Below are 22,398 nucleotides of genomic sequence, written 5' to 3' on the forward strand. Positions count from 1 at the left end.
ATACCCCTAAACATTTTGTGAATCTTTGTACTTTTGTCCATGTACTGTATTTTTCCTGATTTGAACTATAAGATGGTGATTTTCTTGAGTCAAAATGAGAGTACCCCTAAACTTTTTTTCTAAAAAGCACTGCCTGCATCTCTGCCACACTCTTTAGAGTCCTTTCAGAGCCAGCTATTGAGATAACACAAACACCAGATGAATCTCAGTCAGGTCACTAGACGTTTAAGGGCTTTTGTTTAAGGAGATCGTGCTTTTTTTGTATCTTGACCGAATATTATCATTGCGGTTTGTTACTTTGTTTTCTTTTCCCCCTTGCTTTTTCTTTCCCTTCTTATATAAATAAATAAAACATCGGGCTCCAAAATATACCAATTTACGGGCTGGAACCTGCAGAGTAACTGGAAAGCTACAGCTCGAGCCATTTCTCTGCGTCCCTTTCTAGGCTGAATCCTAACCCTTAGTACCCCGACCCAGAAGCCAGTCCTATTGAGCTCAACGGGACTTACACCGAAGTGAGTATGTCTAGGATTACATTATAGCCCTGGCCCGAAGAACGAAGACTCTCAACGCGGCTCGCCGGCAGCAAACCCAGACAGCTCGCTTTAGGGCCGCTCGAGGTCGCCCTCACAAACAGAAACTCCTTCCCCCCCCCTCCCGTTCACGACACGCTCCTTCCATTTACGGCAAGGCTTGCCGACGTGCGTTGTGACGGCTCGCCGGCCTGCTGGGAGCTGTAGTCCCTAAGGCAAGGCCACGTTGCTAAGCAGCGGCTTGGCCGGCGACGCTTACGAAGCGGCGCGGTTTCTGCAGCCGTCGCATACCTGTGACGCCCGTTGTAAAGCGCGGCCGGAGATGCAAAGCGGCGCGCCCGGTTACGAAGGCCGCCGCTGCCATGAAAGAGACGCCGCTGTCCAACTGCGAGAAGCGGTTCCTGCTCCGGGCTATTGAGGAGCGGAAGGTGCGAGGTGGCGGGACGTGGGTGCTCCTACGCAGGACTGCGCGCGTTTATGTGCCGGGACTCGCGGGGGAAAGTGCGCCGCTGGCGGGGTGGGCGTGCCTTCCTTCCCGCGCGGTTCCCGGGAGCGTGTTGTTTAAAAGGTGGGAGGGAGAAGATGTTACTAGCTGTCATTAACTCGCGTGGTGAAAGAACGACTCTTGACCTCTGGCAGTGGATGAAGCTGTATTCCCCAGCCATTCTGGGTGGCTTACAGCTCATAAAAATGGTAACACATTAGACATAAAAAAATTCCTGATACAGGGCTGCCTTCAGAAGCCTTCTATAAGTCAGATACTGTAATTGTTTATTTCCTTGACATTTGATGGGAGGGCGTTCCACAGGGCAGGCGCCACTATTTAGAAGGCCCTCTGCCTGGTTCCCTGTAACTTCGCTTCTCGTAGTGAGGGAACCGCCAGAAGGCCCTTGGAGCTGGACCTCCATGTCTGGGCAGAAAGATGGGGGTGGAGACGCTCCTTCAGGTATACTGGGCCAAGGTCATTTAGGGCTTTAAAGATCAGCATCAACCCTTTGAATTGTGCTCGGAAACGCACTGGGAGCCAATATAGGTCTTTCAGGACCGGTGTTATATGGTCTCAGTGGTCACTCCCAGTCAGCAGTCTAGCTGCCGCAATCTGGATTAGTTGTACAGTACTTTCCGAGTCACCTTCAAAGGTAGCTCCATGTAGAGCGCATTGCAGTAGTCTAAGTGGGAGATAACTAGAGCAGTCTGCGGGCAGGTAGGGTCTCAGCCTGCATACCTGGTGGAGCTGATAAACAGCTGCCCTGGACACAGAATTGACCTGCACCTCCATGGACAACTGTGAGTCCAAAATGACTCCCAGGCTGCGCACCTGGTCCTTCAGGGGCACACTTACCCCATTCAGGATCAGGGAGTCCCCCACACCTGCCCACCTCCTGTCCCCCACAAACAGTACTTCTGTTGAATTGTACATTGCCTTGGCGTGTGGAGGGCCAAAGGGCAGTTTATAAATATTTTTAATATTTCTGGAAACCTTGCCCACCAAAAGGTGGCTACTCTAGTGTTAAAGACTGTTGGAATGTGTAAGGGAAATCTAAGCTGCATCCAGCAATTGTTGACTTTGTGCAACCACTTCTTTATTTCTGTGGCTTACCTTCCCAATCCCACACTTCACATCTGTAACACTGCTGTGCTCTTACTTTGCAGCGTCTGGATGGGCGACAATGCTATGACTACAGAAACCTCCGCATTTCCTTTGGCACTGACTATGGCTGCTGTATTGTGGAGCTCGGAAAAACCAGGTATTTCAAAATAAAGGAACACAAGTGAACCACCTCACTGCCACCATTTCTGTCATGGCAGTCTGTCCTCAGCTGGGAAGAATGCTGTGCCCCTTATTTGGGGACCTACTTACTATAGCAGGCAGGAGAAAGTTGTGAATAAAAAAAGCAGGAGAAATCCAGGTGGGAGAATCCACAGCTACTCTATTTCTTCCTTCATATTGAACTTTAGGAATAATGGGAAGGGCCATAGTTCAGTGGTAGAGCATCAGCTTTGTATACAAAAGGTCCCAAGTTCAATTTCCAATATCTCTTGCCTGCATAGCTGCCAAGTTATCCCTTTTTTAAAGGGATTTTCCATTATGCTGAATAGGCTTCCTCGCGAGAAAAGGGAAAACTTGGCAGCTATGCTTGCCTGGAACTCAAGATAGCTGCTGCAACTCAGTGTAGAAAATATTGAGCTAGATGGACCAATGGTTTGACTCAGTATAAGGCAATTTGCTGTGTTCCCAGTGTCAATTTGTGGGTTACAACTTAGCAACACATTTGTCTCAAGGCTTGCAGTTAACTTATCCAAGGTAAATTTCACCTTAAGTCCAGAGACTGGAATTTTAGAATGATTCATTGTTTGCTTTCCTGTCACATGTCAATAATTAGTAAGGTGTTAATTTTTTTCTTTCTAAAAGCTTGTCTTTGGGGGTGGCTTCTCTTTCTGCAGAGTTCTTGGGCAAGTGTCATGTGAACTTGTCGCCCCAAAGCCAAATCGTGCAACAGAGGGCATACTTTTCTTTAATCTTGAACTCTCTCCTATGGCATCACCTGCATTTGAGCCTGGAAGGTATGTGAGTGTTTTCCCTGCTCCCTGTAATGTCAACAAGCAAAGATAAAGTGGGGAGGGACCTGTTTTGAAATTGTTAGGAGCTAATGCTTTGTGTCTTTGTTGTTGTTGTTTTCATTCTAGACAATCTGAGCTGCTTTTAAAACTAAACCGACTGTTAGAAAGATGTCTAAGGAACTCCAAGTGTATAGATACTGAATCTCTCTGTGTTGTTGCGGGTGAAAAGGTGTGTGATTGAATGAATTCTGACATTTTAGTCAATTATTTTCCTTTTCTTTTTTGCATTATATTTTTTTGGATTGTGAACCCGTGGACACAGATTTTTGTTCTTTCTCTCTCTTGTTGCATGGTACCTAGTACCTATTAGGTGCTTTTATATGTATATATAATCTTAATTATTTGCCAGGAATGTCTTAATTTTTAGTAAACCAATGGTGGGCACTGAGTTAAATGAGACTTAAACCTACATAAGGTTATAACTCTGCTGATTATTTATAGAGATAATGTATGGTACATGGCAAAGGTATTTTAAATGTCTGCTGAACTGTAGAAGAGACCCCAGCATTTATCTGCTAAAGGTATTCAACAGCAAAATATTTATTTATTCTGTAAAAGTTTTTATATGCTATCCTGTCATAAAATATAAGGGTGGTATGCAGCGTTATAAACACCTTAAAAGTTCATTAAAAGCATTGCAAAAAGTATTGCTGGAGAATAGTTAATACTGGTTTGCTATTAATATTGGTTTGCTCTCTTTCTCCAGCAGTAATGGGGAACATGTGAACCTCTCATCATCCCTGGCCCTTGGCCACGCTGGCAGAGTTTGATGGGAGTTAGAATCCAACAACATCTTAGAGGGCCACAGGTTCCCGATTTCTGCTCTACAGTGACATACACCTATATTTTTAGATCCTTTGCAGTGTGTGTGATCACTGATGAGAATGTCATGTTCAATATTCCTGCAGATAATGCCTTCCCATGTTTTTAGTAGCCTCTTGGAAACCAGCAGAGCCTAGACGTGTGACCTTATATTCACATGAGTTTTGATTCTTTATTCAAATACGTTTTCTCTAGTTTTTAATGGGATTTCTAAGGAGGCACAAGGCAAATGTATGAACAAAATATGACAGCAAGACTTTTAGGGTTATATTTGCTGAACATTAAAAAACTGAGAAGCAAAGTGAAATGCATTGCTTGTTGTTTTTTTATTCTGAGGTCTGGCAAATTCGTGTGGACCTGCATTTGTTGAATCATAATGGAAACATTATTGATGCTGCAAGCATAGCAGCAATAGTGGCATTATGCCACTTCCGGAGGCCAGATGTGTCTGTGCAAGGAGAAGAAGTAACACTGGTAAGTTGCTTCAGTCTTTCATTCTTGACTTTCCCTTTAAGTAGAATCCTGATGGTCCATCAGTGTGAGTTACCTTTACAAAGGAAAGCAACATATTTGGAACTTCGTAAGCAAAAGGACATAGTACTCAAAATCAGTTAGCACAGAGTACAGCCTTGCACTGATAAGAACCTAAGAAATGCCTTGTTCAATCAGATCAGGGTCCAATGTTCTTTGCAATAATTCCTGCAGGCACTAGGTGGTCTACCAATAATTGGTTTGTGGGCTACTGTCTCACTTATATATTGTCTGACTTTGGATTTTGGATTGTGATAGCTGTATATTAAATTTGAAGTTGGGATAAGAGCAGGAAACATCTATTGATTTGCTTAGCGACAAAGAGTTGATCAGCTTCAGTTGAGACTCCTCACTAAGGCAAGTGGGGAGCCATGTATGTCACCCTAAGTTTTTTAGAGGATGGGCAAGATATTCAAATACAATAAAAGTATAAGTCATTTAACAGTATATCTATTAAGCTATGTTCTTCTCAACTCTGAGGGCTGGAAATGTCTCTTCTTACAGTATTGAAAGTCATGTAACCACTCAGTTTTATTCTGTAACTAGTCAGTAAGAATTCTCAGTTATGTATTTTTTGCTAAGTAAAATATTCCTTTGTATTGGATTATTTAGTATACCCCTGAGGAGCGGGATCCTGTCCCTCTGAGTATCCACCACATGCCTATCTGTGTAAGCTTTGCTTTCTTCCAGCAAGGGTAAGTTAATCTTGTTCCATGAGCTGAAAGCAACTTGCCAGCATTTCTAGAATTCAGGCGCATAACACCAAAGAGGTACCATGGGGTGGGTTCTTGAAAGTGAGATAGTATGCCGTCTTAATATGAGAAATAAGTTAGTTATTGCAGTGTAATATGACTGATTTTAACGAGTGTTTTATCAGCATAGGTTTTAATTCACAAACACATCTTAAACATATACCTAACATCCTGCACATTGTATTGTTTAAATTTTCATTGAACCTCTTTTTGGGATTAAACACTTACTGATAGTTTGTAAAATGATTGCAGGACCTACTTGTTAGTGGATCCCAATGAACAGGAGGAACGTGTAATGGATGGTCTTCTTGTGATTGCCATGAATAAGCACCGTGAGATTTGTACAATACAGTCCAGTGGTGGAATTATGCTGCTAAAAGATCAGGTAACACGGAAGTTTCTGAAATTTGAGTATTAAGCTGTGGATCACACTCCTTTATGCAGATAATTAATGTTTCACCATTCAGTAATCCATCTTCACATATGGTCTTGATTGCATTTTGAACTGGATAGGTACTTTTAATATTATTCTGCAGAGCATGTGTGAGACAGAGTGAGAAGGAAGAGCTTGCACATTTAGGTGCCTACATGGAGATAGAAAGCTTCAAGAGGCTGGGCTTGTTAATAGTCGATTGACTGTTTGAATGGAGAGACACTTCCCTGCACTGCAAATATTAGAAAGTATACAAATGAGACATTCGAACCAGGCTTGCAAAGCTTTTGCATAAAAAAACACTTTTAACCTAAGAATGGCTTGACCTCTTCAAGGACAAATAATTGCTTAGACCTAAACTTGCAATTCTATCAAAGTATCACCTAATTTGAATATTGCTAAAATCATACTTTTGCTAAAGTTTAATGGAAACTATCCCATGATGCAGTCTTCCAATAATTATTTGCTACATGACTTTGTACAGTACTATTAGCTCAAAATATTGGTTGTTTCTGCCGCCCTTTTTTTCTGAGTTGAAATAGAAGAGAGAAACCTGTAACTTCATAGAGTGAATGCTGCCGTTTATTCCTATACAGTATGTACTGTATTTTTCGCTCCATAAGACGCACCCTTTTCTCCTAAAAAGTAAGAGGAAATTCTGTGCGTCTTATGGAGCAAATGCATGGTCCCTGGAGCCGAATTGCCCAGGGGCGAAAAGCAGATCGTGCTTTTTTTTTTTTTTTAAGAAAGAGCTAAAGGCTAACAACAGGGAAAGAGAACCGCTCAGCAGCTGATTGCAAGAGATCTGGAGGGAGATAAGAGAAGCTAGCTCCCTTCCCTGCCAAGCTAGCTCCCTTCCCTGCCCCACCCCCTTGCCTAGGCCTCCATTGTTGTGTTTCCCCAGCGACATGTGACTGGCGGATTAGATTATCTGTCTGGAAACTGTAGAAATGGCTCCCTTTCCTTTCCTAAAGAAGCTGCAGAACTGTGAGTTGAACTCCATAAAAACAGATTTTTTTCCCCTTTGCAAGGTAAGCTGCACAACTTTGAGCTAATGTTCAAAAAAAAATGGAGCTTTCCCCCTTTGCAAAAGAAGCTGCACAATTGTGAGCTGATCCTCAAAAAAATGGAGCTTTCCTCCTTTGCAAAAAACCCCCTGCATAACTGAGCTGATCCCCCCCAAAATGGGGCTTTCCCCATTTGCAAAAGAAGCTGCACAACTTTGAGCTGATGCTCAAAAAAAATGGAGCTTTCCCCCTTAGCAAAAAAACCTGCACAACTCTGAGCTGCCCCCCCCAACAGGGTTTTCCCCATTTGCAAAAGAAGCTGCACAACTGTGAGCTGACCCCCCCCCCAAAAAAACCCAGGGCTTTCCCCCTTTCCTCCTCTAAAAAATTAGGTGCGTCTTTTGGTCAGGTGCGTCATGGCACGGCAAATACGGTAAACAGACAGCCTTTTAAATCCTTTAATTAAACTTCATTTAATCCATTTTAAAGGTTTCGTATTACTCAAAAACCCAGTAATTCCCAGAAGTCTTGGCAGGTGGGTAGATACCCCTGAACCATGGTTTAAGGCAGGGGTCAGCAAACTTTTTCAGCAGGGGGCCGGTCCACTGTCCCTCAGACCTTGTGGGGGGCCGGACTATATTTTGAAAAATAATAATGAATGAATTCCTATGCCCCACAAATAACCCAGAGATGCATTTTAAATAAGAAATACACATTCTACTCATGTGAAAACATGCTGATTCCTGGACCATCCGAGGGCCGGGTGATTGGGTACCCTGGTTTAAGGGCATGGTATCTTCAGTCTGCTCCCTTGCTATGAATTGACTATCCAGTTTCTGGCTTCTGAAGCATATTCATTATTTCATCTTTCCCTGCCCCAGATCTAAGAACTTGACCATCCCTCATATGGAGTGAACACATGCTCTGACAAAACCTGTTAGCTTATATTTGCTTATGTCATGATATTGATCTATTTACCACAGGTTCTGAGATGCAGCAAAATAACCGGTGTTAAAGTAGCAGAAATTACAGAACTAATTCAAAAGGCCTTGGAGAATGATCAAAAAGTTAGGTTAGTATGTCACAGGTACTCACCTGCATCACCAATTTGTTCCATTTTAAAATTAATCTACAAATTTTCTCAGTCAGACTTTGTATAAAATCTGCCTGATTGGTTTTCTGTATCAGAATAGTTGAATTGGACCATTAGTATTTACTCAGGCCATTAGAAATAGGGAAGGAAATATATTAGGGCTGTCAAGGATGCTTCATCTGGCCACCAGAATAAGGGTATGAGCCAGATGATAAGCATATATTACACCACTTATACATCAGTTACCCTGGCTACCAATTTGTTTCTGAACTCAACCTAAAATGTTACTGATCCCTGAGATTGGCAATGTTGTCCCAGCTGTTTTTAATTGTTCTGTAACTTTGTGAGTCACTTTGATGGAAAATATTTTTGAAAGCAGGATATAAATTGAAAGAGAATCTATATTGCTTATTTATATTTGTTTTGTAGAACATGTCAACATTCTAAATGTTTATGTCCATTTCATAAAGGAACTTTTCTGTCTGTTTTAACAGGAAAGAAGGAGGGAAATTTGGATTTGCAGAATCTATTCCCAGCCAGAAAATAACAGCCTTTAAGATAGATCAAGCCCCAATTGATACTAATGATGTACAAGAGCAAGCGGAAGAAATAATCTCCAAAGCATTTCCACCTTCCGAAGTGTATCCTTTTTCTTTTTATTCCCTCACATCAATGTGTTAGGTGATTGATGTTAAGCTAGGATCCCGTGCTTTAGAGCTGTTCTTTTACAATTGAAAACATTTTTACAATTCTAGTTTCAATGGCAATACCTACACAATTTTTTAATAAAAGGGTGTCCAAGAACAGCATGAAGATTCACGGCAGCAGGAAAGAGCATATAGCCACCAGGGTTGTGGTTATCCCACCAGGGGAAAAGTTAACTAGATGTTGAAAAAATTCACAAATGTCCTAAGAAGGAAGCTGTTGCTCATCTCTGCTGATGATGTTCATAATGATCACAATTGCCTATGGTATCCACAATAACGAAAGTGCTGATTAAACATTCTGTGACTAAGCAAACCCAGCAAAATGTTGAGGAAAGAAGGTATCTGACGCTTGTGCATCATATTGATAACAACACACTGTGTGCTAAAGGCTATTGTGCAGAAAGGTATCAGAGTAGGTATCACTTTGCTGTGTTCCTAAGTAGCCCTGTTTAGGGACGTTTTTAATGTTTAATGCTGTATTGTGTTTTTAATATTCGGTTGGGAGCTGCCCAGAGTGACAGGGGAAACCCAGCCAGATGGGCGGGGTATAAATAATACATTATTATTATTATTATTATTATTTACTATACATTTTTGTCAAAAAATTATAGACAATTTATACCATTGCTGAATTGCATGCAAGTGTTCAGCACAGACTGAAGCTTGTTCCTCCAAAATAAAAAGCAAAATGTGATACAAGGTGGGCTTTCTGACTCAGAAATGGACCTGACCAAGTCCCTCATACTGTAATGAAATCTGGATAATGTCTGCATTTTGCTTAATGAACCTAGCTCGTCCAATCCCATTTTATGGGCTTCTGGCACAGCCCAGATTGGAGAAGGACATGAGAGTTCATGGGGAGATTTTGAGGAATCTGAGAAGGAAGAGGAGGAAGATGAAGTCACCCCAGATGAACCAATAACTGTAGAAGACCAGAGTATGGAAACAGGAGACACTGGTGTTAGAACCAGAAATCAGAAAGGTTGGTACCTTTAGCAGCAGTGCTTCACGAAAGATCGTGGGTAATATCAAATGGGAAAACACAGCTTAAAAGTTGTAAATTAGTGTCTGTAGATGTTTCTGCTTTAGTGCATGCTAATTATAGGTAAGCAGGAATTCTTGGCTACAACAACAGACAGCTGAATATTCAGAGGAGACAGTTTGAATATTGTCTTGAATAAAGTCTGTTTATTGCCAACCAGGCTGGGCCAGATCCTGAGCTCATTGCCCAATGTGGGCCAGTTTCACAGCACCTGTCAGTCACATGATGTCAATGTGACATCTGATGACCCACCCCCCAGCTTCAAAATTTTAATCTTAAGTGCACCCACAGTATTTCCTTCTTTGCAGCCTGTCTTGAACTTGAGATGGGCTGCAAAAGGAAGATCCTTGCCAAAAGCACGGTTTGCAGGCAGATCAGCGGTGGTTGCAAGCCAGGATTAACTTGGGAGCTCAGGAGTCAAACTAATCCCAGCAAAGTTTGCATTTGGTCCCAAATTTAAAAGGTCCTGCATATAAGCCCTGCTTTCCAAATAATTATTGGGAGAACACGTTGAGGCTCATTCATGACGGTTCCTTTGCAGCTGTGTCTTTACCCACCCCACACCTAGTGACACACATATTGCTTGGCCTGTGGGCCCAAGGTTTCCCACTGCTGCTCTGCACCCTGTAATTAGGCTACCTGTTTTGTCAGTTTTCTGCACTATGTTGCTGTTGAATCAGAAAAGTTAGTTTTAGCAAACTGATATTTTCCAATTAGTGGGACGGGCCCTTCCCTTAACTCAGAATTCGTTAGAAACATGAGTCTTTGAAGTGGAGTTTTAGAGTTGGAACGAGAGTAGTAGTTTTTAAGACTGTAGTTAGGGATTATGTGGGCTGGTGGAAAAATAGTTGCAGGCTATAAGCATTGGCAAGCTGGAGAGAAAAGTGGCAGGCTGTTAATGCAGCAAGCTATGCAGAGGGACAGAGGGCCATAACTGACTTCTGCTGGCATCCAAGGCTGTGGCCATGGGAGAGGCAATAACCTTATGGAGTGTTGCTTTGAACCCCTCCATCGTATGCTCAGGTTGTATATATGTGTAAATAACCTATATCCTAAAGATGCCAAAGGGAACAGACCCTGGGTAAGTGTCTGGAACCCCTGGAATCTCATGCCAATGTGTGGCGTGTACACAATTCAAGATTAACTGTGGTGCCAACGCACACATTACAGTTGCCACCAGCCTGAAATGGCACACCCTTTCTGCACTTCTGCTACAGCATATCATTTATCATGTTGTTCCAGATGAAACCCATGTACCAATGAATAATTTTCTTACATTTTTAAGATGAGACAATCGTGTTGTCTGACAGTGAAGAGGAAGATGTTGTTATCCTGGAGCCAGAAATTGCACTCAGCAGGTAATCACAAGGGCATTTTCTGTTTCTGTAGCTGGCTGTGTTTGACTGAGACTTACTGCTAGTATGGAAGGGGATTCAGATCAGCTTGGCTGCTTTGAACCACATGGAGCATGGTCGGGAATGCACACATTTCTTGTGAGCAAGGCACCTAGCACTGCTCCCCACCCTGGCGGTCTTACTTCCACTAGTTTTATTGAACAGATGAGAAATTCCACTTGGAAGTCACTTCCAAGCAGTGTTCAAATTGCAGGACTAAATGCCCACCCTAGTCCATAGCATATCTGTAACTCAAGTGGGATAGAAAATAGGGATCAGTGAGGCATAAAAAACTAATACGGTAGATTAAAAAAACCCAAATAGCTCTATATTCAGAGATGTCCTTTAAGATGAACATTGTTACTAAACTGCTTCGAAGTTGTGCCTTTGGAGGAGGCCCAAAATCCAGAATGAATAAATGTGTTCTGTATCTAGCCCACATGATCTAAACAAAGTAAGTTCATTTTAACTGAAAGTTAGCTACAGATTCAAATAGAAGTTTTTGCATCTGACTCAGGAAGAGATTTTAGTATTCTAGATGTGTTTAAGCTTTTCCACCTTGTGAAATGTTTACTTAAAATTTTATGCTAAGGGGGAAGAAAAGGGTATATTTCTATATTTTTATGTATTTAGCTGGAACTTGAAATAAAAGAAATCTAAATATTGCATTATAATTGTTACCTTCCCACCCCCATGTAATGCAAGTTAAAGGTGAATTCTGAACCCAGGAAACAAGTTCCTACATCTCTTCTACAGTTCCAGACCCACTCTCTTCCACTACATAAATGTATTGGTCATAGCCAAAGTCCCATAGTCACTGAGTTGTCTATCAGCAGGTTTAAAACCTTAAGGCTGGGTAGTGCCTAATAGCAGTTTCTGAAACTGGGGGTGGTAAAGAGGATGCAGATAAGGGTTCAGTACTGTGAATTCTAAATATGTTAAGTGATTAGTGCAGCTTATTCCCATATAAGCATGCCTGTGGTAAGGAGCACAGCCTTCAAGACACAATGCTAATCTTGCAGAGACTTGGTCACATTCACAATTCCATTTCCTCAGTGCTTCCCCTCAGGAAAACCCAGTTCACACTGAATTGGAACAAATGGCAGTTGGATTTTTCATGGATTGCTGTTTGTTCCATCTGAGCACTAGAGTGTGGTTTTTCCAGGGGAAAGGCAAAACTACTATGTGGAAGTGTAAACGAGCTCATATTTTTGTATAACTGAAAATTAATATATAGTTTGATGAACAAATGGACGGGCTACTGGATTTTGCTGTAACGTGACTGCTTTTCTTCCCTACAGAACTGAGTCTTCCCCAAAGCAGGACATCAATAAAAAAACAGCTGGCAAAAAGAAGAAAAAAGCTGATTGTTGAAGTTTTATTGTTTACATTAAACTTGCTTGCTCTGTATACTGTAACTTAATGTGTATGTGCACATGCAAGGAATTGTCATGGTGTGTTCCCTTGCTTAAGTGCAGTATCTTTTTCAAATAAAGTTTAGGCAGAACTGGACTAGGGCTCTATTCTGTGTAGCTCTTTACTAAAGGAAAGGTGAGCATCTGACCAGTTACTTGATCTCTGCTTTCCGATCACAGGGCTATGGCAAAATAATCTTTCCTCCTCTTTGATATCCAAACCTCTAGGTCAGTGTTAAAAGTGACATTTTTAGAAATAGCCCTATAAAATGGTATTGAGAAGGTCCTATGGAGCACTTATATTGAAAATAGGTTACATTAACACAAAGGCAGACAAAGTCCTCTTTCAGGATTTTATTGACCAGCTTCAAGATGGTTTACACATAGGTCTTTACATGCAATTAATTTGCTGTGAGCACATGTGAAGCAGTATTCTATCTTACAGAAAATCCTACTTAAATATGAATATAAAATTAGCCACCCTTACAAATATAGAAAACCTTTCAAACCAGGGCTTAGTTTGTACAGCAGACCCACTACTTCCACCCTGTATTAATACGTAACAAATTTGAACAGCTACCCAAGCCGAGGACCTTGGCTAGCTGCAGTTGGGTTGCAGAGCAGTATGCTTGAGTTGAGATCACTGTTCAGCACTGTGCTACCTCTAGCATCAAATCCGTGGCCTTTACGTCTGTAGGTTATAGTTTGGCATGCTCAAATAGGCAACACATTAAGTAGTTCCAATTTGTGACCTCAGAGTACAAGCCAAGACAGTTTTCAGACAGCAATAGCTGTCTATATAGCCTTCCTGTGACAAGAATGCTATTTCTTGCCCTTGTTTTCATGACTCGGTTTCTGTGGGTTAGAGTGAAAATCTTTAATGCAGCGTTTCATAAGCTACTGTAGCAGCATGAACTTAAGTGGCACTACTGCCACCAGCAGGCACAAACATCTAATAACCAGTCAACATTCTTAATGGCTACGCAGAACTGTCAAAAGTAGCATCACTCTTAAATAATATTAAGCATTAGTTGACTTTCCCAAATATGCTGTTGCAACTTAATTGTATATAGGAGTTTGAATAGACTGAACATTCCTTCGTATTAGTATTTCAAGTATGTAGACAGACTCTATTGAATTTTCTTGATTTGACATTTAGAGTCAGAATCCCTACTTACATGCTCTTATTTTTTAAAAAAGGGTCAGCAGTACTTAAGTGGTTGACCTGCATGGTTTAAGTCTGTTTCAACAGAACTTTTAAAGGTGCGTCACCTAAGTATTTAGAACAAGATTGCATGTACAAAAGTTTACATTAAAACATTATAAAAGTAGAAAACTTCACACAATTTTCTATGGTAATATACCAGAGTGATTGAAGTCTAAATAAAAGTTTAAAACTGTACAGTTGCCATTACAGGTAATATACACCTTTGAGATGTCAAGTTTGATTGTTATGATAAGATTAGTGTCTCTGGCGGGTCAATGAGTGATACTGCATGATATCTGAAAAAGATAAGGTTAAGACAAACACTTAACTTCTGCTCTCCAGCACAGTATTTATATTCAGTCAACTGTATTTGTGTAGAAAATGACAATATATTCTAATGCAGCAGCAGTCAATAGGTGTCTTCCCTGCCAATACTAAACTACAGCTTCTATAATCCCCTACCATTGTCTGTGCTAGGTGGGGCTGTTCTGTGTTTAAGTGAGCAAGATTGGAGGGCATCATGTTTGCCACCCCTGTTCTAGTGTACCCCCAACTGTTTAGACAAAAAGCATAGGAAAGAGACTTACTTTACAGCCTTGTATTTCTCCCGTATAGACTGTTGTGTATGCTGTGCCGCTGCCTGGTAGGTCTTGTGGAGGTCCATTATACAAGGCTTAAGACTTTCAATTGTGTATCCCGTAACTTCAGCAAGAGAGTCAGTCTGCCAAGGAAATTGTCAGATGGTTATTCAACTCTGCCTTTCAGCATTATTGCTGGAACACTGCTCCTATTTTCTTAGGCTTTGTCCTGAATCTGAAATTTGGCATTATCAAAGGAAGAGTTGGGGTTGACATAGGATGAACTGTAGGGAAAGATTTTTAAAAAGCATAGTAGGGAAGACCGTTCTTTCTCTACCTTTGTAGATTTATCTCCATGGCACTTACTAGCAAATCTGATTACTAGAATAAATGGCAGAAGAGAGCAAAGCCTGTTGTGTTAAGAGAGCCTAAAGATTATAGTACAGTAGTCCCGTAGTTTATTGCCTAAAGAACCTAGGCATGTTATGCACTCAAGTCACCCAGAAGAGATTATCCTTTTCAGTACCCTTAAGACCAGAATTTGCCTGTATGGTTGTAGATGGAGGAACGTCATTTGAATTTAATGATGAAGGAATAGCATCAATGCTAATAATGGGTCAAATACATGAGTGTTTGGGGGGGAGAGTTAAAAATGGGGGCAAGGGACACAGGTAGGTTGTACAGAAAGTGTCATATCTAGAAGTACAGAGCAGTTGGATATTATGGCCTATGAACCCTTGTGTGGACATTTTGCAGCCTTTTATTGGAACCTTCCAAGTATCAACTGTTCAATAGGACCACTGAAAGTGCCCAGCAATCGTTACAGGCCACATATTAAATAGCGCTGATATTGTGTTCCTATGTGCCTCAAGGCAAAACACCTGCTCATCTTCTCCAATAATGTCAACTGAATGTCATACGTTGTCCCATAACAGTTAACTTTCAAGGCAGTTTGAAAGAGATAATACATCATAGCAAAACAGAAAAAAGCCTCTAAAGTTTCCAGGTACAAGGCTGGGAAAAATAAAGGTCTTTGCCTGGTGCTGGGAAGGACAATGTAGGTAACCAGGCAAGTCTTCACAGGGTGAGAATTTTCGACCTCAAGACAGCCAGAGGATACAGAAGAAGACATCTGATCCCAGTGTCCAGGCATGCTGAGGTGGAGGTAGACCCTTTGACACTCCAATATGTGTATTAAGGCAAGTATTATACATACCCAAGTTTTTCCAGAAATAGTATAGTTTGCTGTATGAAATGCTGCAGCAGCAATTACTGACGGCAAATATTTCAGGTATGTCTCAGCATCAATTAAACTCAGTTCTCCCAAGTACTGTAGAGAGAAAAAACTTGCTTAAACCTGGCCCATTGCATTTTTGTCATACAGAAGCTGCACTTTCAAAACAGGCAAACAAATTGTCTCTGTACATTAACAAACAAGCTGTGAGTGGGATTGACTAAACCAAGCCAACTCCTTCCTGTCCTACATCACACAAGTACAGGGAAATTGCGCCCTTCAAGTAGCACAGAAACTTCTAAGAAGCACCTAGAGAATATGCCATTCAGTTTGACTCATGCTATGCCCTCCTCTATCCACATTAGCTGGAGTTTTACCCCCCCCCCCTGCCAACGATAGTTAAGAGTTGGGATGGTTCCATCGTTACAGCATAAGTCTCTTAATCTCAGGGTCATGGGCTTGAGCCCCATGCTGGGGCAAGATTCTTGCCTTGCAGGGGGTTGGACTAGAGGACCCTTGTGGTCCCTTCTATGGTTCTAAGTAACACATGCCTCAGACAAAGCTCTTCCTTAAGAGAAGGCACCTGGTTCCCACAGGAACTGAAGGAAAAAACAAAACCTTATGTGCAAAACCAACACTTACCGTTGCCAGGTTTTCCACTTGGGAGCTAGCTGGCTGATGCAAGAAGTATTGAGAAAGGAACTGGTTTATAGTAGGCGCTGCCAGATCAAATGAAAGGACTTTCAGAACTAAGTGCTCCATCCTGAGGACTTGTTTCTTTGTGTAAGTGTCATCTGTGATATATACAAATTCTGCTACTTCAGGAGGGTAGATTTCTTCAAACTTTCTAGTGTAGAAAGGAAAGCACTGCTGTAAGCATCAAGCTGCATTTGTCTCCATCCCTTGTACCACTTTGTATACTCTATCTGCCTCCAAGCACTTTGCTGCAACCAGCTTGGGAACTCTCGGAAGTAGGGAAGGTCCCGGGCACGTTCTAGGTACCCTGGTTTATATGCTGTATGCATCAGGCAATGGTGTAAAACACCAACAAGTTGCAATAGCATCTTAAAAAGATTTGTAGACCTGAATGTTTATAGCTCAAGATTTATATTCAAAGAGAAATACACTGGATTCATGTTTTTAAGCACAGACTGCACTCCCTCCGAAAGAGTAGACATGCAGTTTGGAGTGCTCATTGACCAGGCATTGTCATTCAATGCTCAGGTGGCCTCAGTGGCTAGGAGCACCTTTTAACAGCTTCAGTTGGTAACACAGCTATGGCCATTCCCAGACTGAGACAGCTTGGCTGCTTGGCATGGTAACCTCAGGTCTGAAATACTGCAATTGACTTTGTAGGGTTTCCTTTGGGCTTTACTCGGAAACAGCAACCGGTACAGAATGCAGCAGCTAGGTTGTTGACTGAGGTACAATAAGCCCAGAACTTACCCAGGGGTTACATTCTGGGGATTACACCTAAAGCCAAAATTGTGGATAGTCAGAACACACTGGATTCAATGGCAGGTGAGATTGGCAAAGTCCTTTTTCTCAGAACCCCCTCCCTTTAATTTGCCATGCATATGAAGCTGAATGCACAGAAGTTAAATATGTGTATGTGGCAGGCTTACTGTATTCCACCAAAACCATATAACACCTCTCCTTAGCGAGCAGCGCAGGCTGCCAATATTCTACCAGAAACAGTTCAAGGTATTGCTTTTAGCATTTAAGTCCAAAGCAACTTGAGACCAGATAACCGAAGGGAACAACCCTCCCCATATCCCCATGCCTGGCAACTGTACCACTCAGATGGGTAGCAAGAATACTGTGTCACTCCAGCTGAAATTAGATACACACCCAGAATCATGTTTAGATGCCTATGGAAGACATTTAGGACAACTTTCCCCGAGGTGTGACCAAATGATTTATGGAACAGTCATTGTAGGAATAGCTTTTACAGTTTGTATTTTATTTTTTTCTTGTACACTATAATAATAAATAAATAAATAAATAAATAAATAATAATAATTTATTATTTATACCCACCCATCTGGCTGGGCTTCCCCTGCCACTCTGGGTGGCTTCCAACAAACATTAAAATACATAAAATATCACAGATTAAAAACCTCCCCAAACAGGGCTGCCTTTAGGGTTGTTGTTTTTTTTTGACCTCAGGCTGTGAAAGAATTTACATATTTGTAAAATAATAAGCACATTTCAGCAGTACTCTGTCCAGATGCATGGGTGTCAATATGGGTTTCCAATATGGGTGTCAGCACTGTACTTGGGAAGTGTTGAACGATTTTGCCTGTCTCTGGATTCTCAGAATTGGGAGATACTGGTTTTTATGAGACAAAACATAATATTCCAAAGTAAAACAAATATAGAATACAATGGATGTTAGGTTTACTTACGATGCCAACAGCATGGCAGCAGTTCCCAGAAGTTGAAGTTTCCCTCTTAGCACTGACATTGAAGACAGAAACCTGTCAATGTAGTTTACCGCCAAGTGCAAAGTTTCATTTTGGAGCTTGTACTCTTCGCCAACCTCCACTAGCCAGTCCACGAGAATAGCCCGCATATTGTTTGTGATGTCTGGCTGCTTCTTCATGTAACCTGCTTTGGGCTTGCATTTCACCTGTAAAGAGGTCATTGTTCATTACTTCCTGCCACTTTTTGAAGGGCTTTGGGCTGCTATGCAATTTGATTTTCTGCTGGGAGACTGCAAGCCAGCTTTACAACTCTGGGTTGGGGGAGTCATCAGGTCGCCACTGTTTTGGCCCAGTTTAAGATTTTGAAAAACAAGGAACCAATATTTTAAATTCACCTGCTCACAATTGATGGGGAGCCATCTGTGTGAGCAGACAACAAATTGAAAGAGGACAGTTATCCTGTTTGCATACATTGGTTCAGAGCTCCTTTTGATATTAAAAAAAGCAGTCAGACCTTTTTGCTATTAGATGCAAGTTTCCAAGAAATATGCTACCCAAGTAGCCTGGAGAATCAACACATTGTGTTGTAGATCAAACTGGAACAAATATGCCTCATATCTGAATTAGCACTTCTACTTGCCCTCACAACTGATCTAGTTCCTTACCAAGTTCATGCCAGCATGGTTTTATGACTGCAGGCCTCAATTTTTCCTTTCTACAATCAAGAGAGCTAACCAAAAGAGATAAATGTTAACTCTCACAATAGAAGCTATCCCTTCTCCACTTAACTGACCCCCACTACCCACCAGCTTTTTATACAGTATCTAAGTCAATTGTCTGCAATGCTATCACACCAGACAAGAGGCAAATTGCAAAGATAGCTGCATATTCACTTAGAATAGATTAAATGAGTGGTGACAGGACATACAAACCAGAATTGTATTACATAGGGGGACCTGACATTATTTGACCTACAGTAATATGTGTTTGTATGCATTTTACAAGGGAACAGAGCAGAAAAGCGACAGCCAAACCCTTCATATGAACACCCCAAGATAATCATGTTTGTGCACTTAGAAGGGACCCAAACTCAATTAGGTAGAATTCCTCCCTCCAAAAATAAAATGTCTAAGCTGTATTCTCACCTCCATTTCCCTAAGATACTTATAGATGTCTTCAATGTAGTCTGGTACGTGGTTAACATTAATTCTCTGTTCCGTTTCTTCGACTATTGACATATCCATAACACTTGGAGATCCTAAAATGCAAAATATAGGGCAATTTAAAACCATTTTCATTCTTATGAAGCCTCTTAAGGTCAACAGTGAATGCTATAAAGCAGGCATGTTCAACTCCCAAGAGACTGCGATCTACTCCCACCGTAAAAAACCTGGCAGCGATCTACCCATTGGATTGATCCTTTTGGGGAGAATTGATCTGTTGAGCTTTTTTCTTAGGTTTTGGGCAATCGATCAGGATCACCCTATCGACCAGTGACACCCTGTGATCGAACCAGTAGATCATGATAAGCCGGTTGGACATGCCTGCTATAAAGCAACTGGAGGTTTGGTTCTTCCAAGTCCAGAGTAGTCTTTGCTTGTGTACTGTAGTTTTATGATCTAATAAATTAACCTGCCAACAGTTCAGAGTAACTGTTTCCTTAAAAAAACAAAAAAAACCAGTGGGGATAGCTGGGTCAGCAAGGCATGAGACTTTTAATCTCAGGGTAGTGGGTTTGAGCCCCACATTAGGCAAAAAGATTGTAGGGGGTTGGACTAGATAACCCTTGTGGCCCCTTCCAAGTCTATGATTCTATAACCATGTCCACTACTCCTTTACTCCGGAAGACTAATCTGTGTTGGGACACCTGGAGTGCACCCCAATATGACTAAAAGCCACGATTTCTTTAAACTTTGGGCTGGGACCCTGAAGTATGCAAGCTTATTCTTACCCTCACTGAAGCTCAGATCCATTGGGTTATCTATAGGTGTCAGAGGTTTCCTGATTCCCATTGAAGCGACTGCCGTCTTCAAGCCTAGAGCCTCTTCACTTGAGATTCTTTTCGACATCATACGTTTTTTCTGCCTGGTGACATCAGGCTCATCCATATGGATGGTAAAAGCGGGCTGCTTATTCCCCATTTTTCCCAGGGGAACATCGAGGCAGTTTTCATCATTGGTACTCCATGGAATTTGGCTGAGGGAAGCCTGTAACATGAAGTTCACTGTTAGCAATCACGCACCCAATACCTGACAATGGCCTTTGAAAACTTTTCCACTGGCAGAACTCATTTTTCTTTTTCGTTTTTTAAAATAAAAGCCTGGGGAGTGTAGCAGTTTAAGTATGAGAGACTGAGACCCCCAGGTTCAACTGGAAGGCAGAAAACAGTGCAGTCATTATTTCCCAAACTCACAGGAGGAGAGAAGCGAAGGCTGAGTACCCTGACCTCCCTGGGGAAAGCGTGGAATCGTGAACTTAAGATGCCCTGCGGGTGTGTCCCCATGATCAGAGGCCACGCTACTGCTGCATGTCGCGGACTCCTCGGAACGAAGCGGGAGGCGATGCTCGCATACATCGTGGACCGAAACCACCGGCGAGGGCAGGGCGGCCAGAGACGCGCCGCCCAGGTTGGCGCCCTCCCTCCGGGCGCCCTTTTTGGGACGCCCGGACCCGCCCGCGGGGAGCGCCCCCTACAGCCTCGAGGGCCGGCCGGCCTCCTCTCCCGCCACTGAGCCCCGAATGGAAGCTGCTCTCGCTTCCAAGAGCAGCAGCAGTAGCAAGGTGAGCGCCCGGGGGTTGAGGTGGGGGGCATCTCGCCCCCCTCCCCCCCATGCAAGGAGCCTCTCCGCCGCCTCCTTCTCTTTTCCGCCCGGAGCTCTAAGATGGCGGATGCGGGGTCTGGGGCAGCTCCGACCGGCCCTAGGGCGCGGGAAACTGCCCCCCTTCCCCTCCGCTCCGGCCCTTTACCTGCGGCTGGGCGAGGGGCTCCCGGTTGGCCCGCAGCAGCCCCAGAGCGACCCGCGTCCCCAGCGCAGCGCCCGCCAGCCGAGGGTCGCCCTTCGCTCCCGGAGGCACGTTCTCCTGGTTCTCCCGAGCCAGGGAAGCGGCGGCGGCGGCGGCTCCCGTCAGCATGGCGATAAGAGTGGCGGCGGCGACTGCAAAACCGGGGAGCCTCGAGCCGAACTGCTTTGAACGGACCCTGCGGCTTCCCTCTCGTTCTCTTTCGGGCCCGCTCCGCTTTCGCCGTTCAAGTAGCCCGCGACGATTGAATCCACCAATGGGGAAGCGGCTGCCCTCGACGTCATGCCGCGGCACGGAAACTGGCGAGGGTCAAACAGCCGCGAGACGCGCTCGGGGGCGGGGCTTGGAGAGGAGCTCCGCCCGCCGCCCGCGGAGATGCTGCTGCTGCTGCTGTTTATCGGCGGGACGGGCGCTCAGGGGGCGAATAAGGACTCCTTCGAGCTTTAGATCCGAGGTTTAATTCGTACGCAGAGGATTCTGCGAAGGTTCACATCTCTCTCGACGCCCCTGATTTTAAATGTCCTCGCGTAAGATCCCTGCCTGGAAACTTGGGAGGGCGGGAACAGCACGAAACGCCTCGGTAGAAGACACACGGCCATATTTTTTATTCTCTATTCATTTAATCAGGAACTTGTGGTTGAGATCGCTTTTCCGCATTCGCCATACCTTTAGACTGAGAGCACAGACCGTCTCTGGAAATGAAGCCTGCCGCTAAATAAAATCCCATTAGCTTCAATGTAACTTTTTTGCCACGCACCAGTTTCATGCAGGCTTACTGTACTGATTTATGTCAATCACTCAGAGCCTTGCCGGCTAAAAGCTGGGGTATAAATGTGAATAAATAAAAGTAAGTATATTGAGTTCAGGAGGACTTAATCCCATCTACGTTGTTCGGTCCCTGTCAACCTAGCAGTTCGAAAGCATGTGAAAGTGCAAGTACATAAATAGGTATTGCTCCAGAGGTACGCAGAGCGCCGCAACCCCAGAGTCGTCCGCGACTGGACCTAACGGTCAGGGGTCCCTTTACCTCTAGAGAGCACAGAAACAAACTTTCGTACCACCTTTCCTTTAGACCTTTATTTGCAGTGCCATTTCCTGCAATTTAGCTTGTGCATGAGCTAACACTAGAAAAAGTGTTTTTTTTCGCGGGGGGGGGCGCGTTATTGGGTTGTTTTTATTTGGATATATATTGTGGTTTTTTATGTTGATCTTTACTGTGAACTGCCCTGAGACCTCCGGGTATAGGGTGGTATATAAATTCTAATAATAATAAAATAAGGGGAATGTTCTGCTATTCACTTTGCAGATTGGGAGAGGGTAGCCTAGATGCAGGTGGCATCCAAGACATGCTACCACCCATGCAAGTACAACAGGGGATTGACAATATTTCCTTCTGTCAGCAACAATTCATGGCATCCAGGTCTGGGCAGCCCTGAAGGGAACTTGGGAGGGTGGAGAGCTGTTAATACAAAGGTGACAAAAAAACTGCTATGACGTGTTATATGCAGGGAGCTATTGGGATTCCAGCCATTATATGTTGTATATGAGGGGATTGGGAATCAGACGCTTTACTTGCAACAG

The 22,398-nt window shown here is 43.0% G+C and overlaps 2 protein-coding genes across 2 annotated transcripts; one reads left to right on the plus strand and one right to left on the minus strand.

The window, feature by feature from the left end:
- Nucleotides 1–830: 830 nt before the first annotated feature.
- EXOSC9 (exosome component 9) lies at nt 831–12,716 on the plus strand. The gene is made up of 12 exons (XM_035113468.2): nt 831–961; nt 2,187–2,281; nt 2,979–3,098; nt 3,222–3,324; nt 4,314–4,451; nt 5,121–5,203; nt 5,513–5,645; nt 7,684–7,772; nt 8,288–8,434; nt 9,292–9,482; nt 10,828–10,900; nt 12,238–12,716. The coding sequence occupies exons 1-12, from the start codon at nt 896–898 to the stop codon at nt 12,308–12,310; spliced, it is 1,311 nt and encodes a 436-aa protein (XP_034969359.2). The 5' UTR covers nt 831–895; the 3' UTR covers nt 12,311–12,716.
- On the minus strand, nt 12,697–21,059 carry CCNA2 (cyclin A2). Its single transcript, XM_035113470.2, has 8 exons — nt 20,764–21,059; nt 19,748–20,003; nt 18,942–19,054; nt 17,779–18,002; nt 16,013–16,217; nt 15,353–15,466; nt 14,146–14,279; nt 12,697–13,854 (listed from the first exon to the last, which is right to left on the minus strand). Exons 1-8 carry the CDS (start codon nt 20,926–20,928, stop codon nt 13,803–13,805), a joined length of 1,263 nt encoding a protein of 420 aa, XP_034969361.2. The 5' UTR covers nt 20,929–21,059; the 3' UTR covers nt 12,697–13,802.
- Between the last annotated feature and the right edge of the window lie 1,339 nt (nt 21,060–22,398).

The sequence above is a fragment of the Zootoca vivipara genome, chromosome 9, assembly GCF_963506605.1.
Source record: "Zootoca vivipara chromosome 9, rZooViv1.1, whole genome shotgun sequence".
NCBI lineage: Eukaryota > Metazoa > Chordata > Lepidosauria > Squamata > Lacertidae > Zootoca > Zootoca vivipara.

Excerpts from the sequence above, each read along its gene's own strand:
- CCNA2 (XM_035113470.2), bottom strand. The coding sequence starts at position 20,928 with ATGCTGACGGGAGCCGCCGCCGCCGCCGCTTCCCTGGCTCGGGAGAAC. Across the intron at positions 20,004-20,763 it reads AGCCCCTCGCCCAGCCGCAG|GCTTCCCTCAGCCAAATTCC; the intron begins GTAAAGGGCCGG and ends TTCATGTTACAG. Across the intron at positions 13,855-14,145 it reads GAGAAATACAAGGCTGTAAA|ATATCATGCAGTATCACTCA; the intron begins GTAAGTCTCTTT and ends TATCTTTTTCAG.
- EXOSC9 (XM_035113468.2), top strand. The coding sequence starts at position 896 with ATGAAAGAGACGCCGCTGTCCAACTGCGAGAAGCGGTTCCTGCTCCGG. Across the intron at positions 2,282-2,978 it reads GTGGAGCTCGGAAAAACCAG|AGTTCTTGGGCAAGTGTCAT; the intron begins GTATTTCAAAAT and ends CTCTTTCTGCAG. Across the intron at positions 10,901-12,237 it reads CCAGAAATTGCACTCAGCAG|AACTGAGTCTTCCCCAAAGC; the intron begins GTAATCACAAGG and ends TCTTCCCTACAG.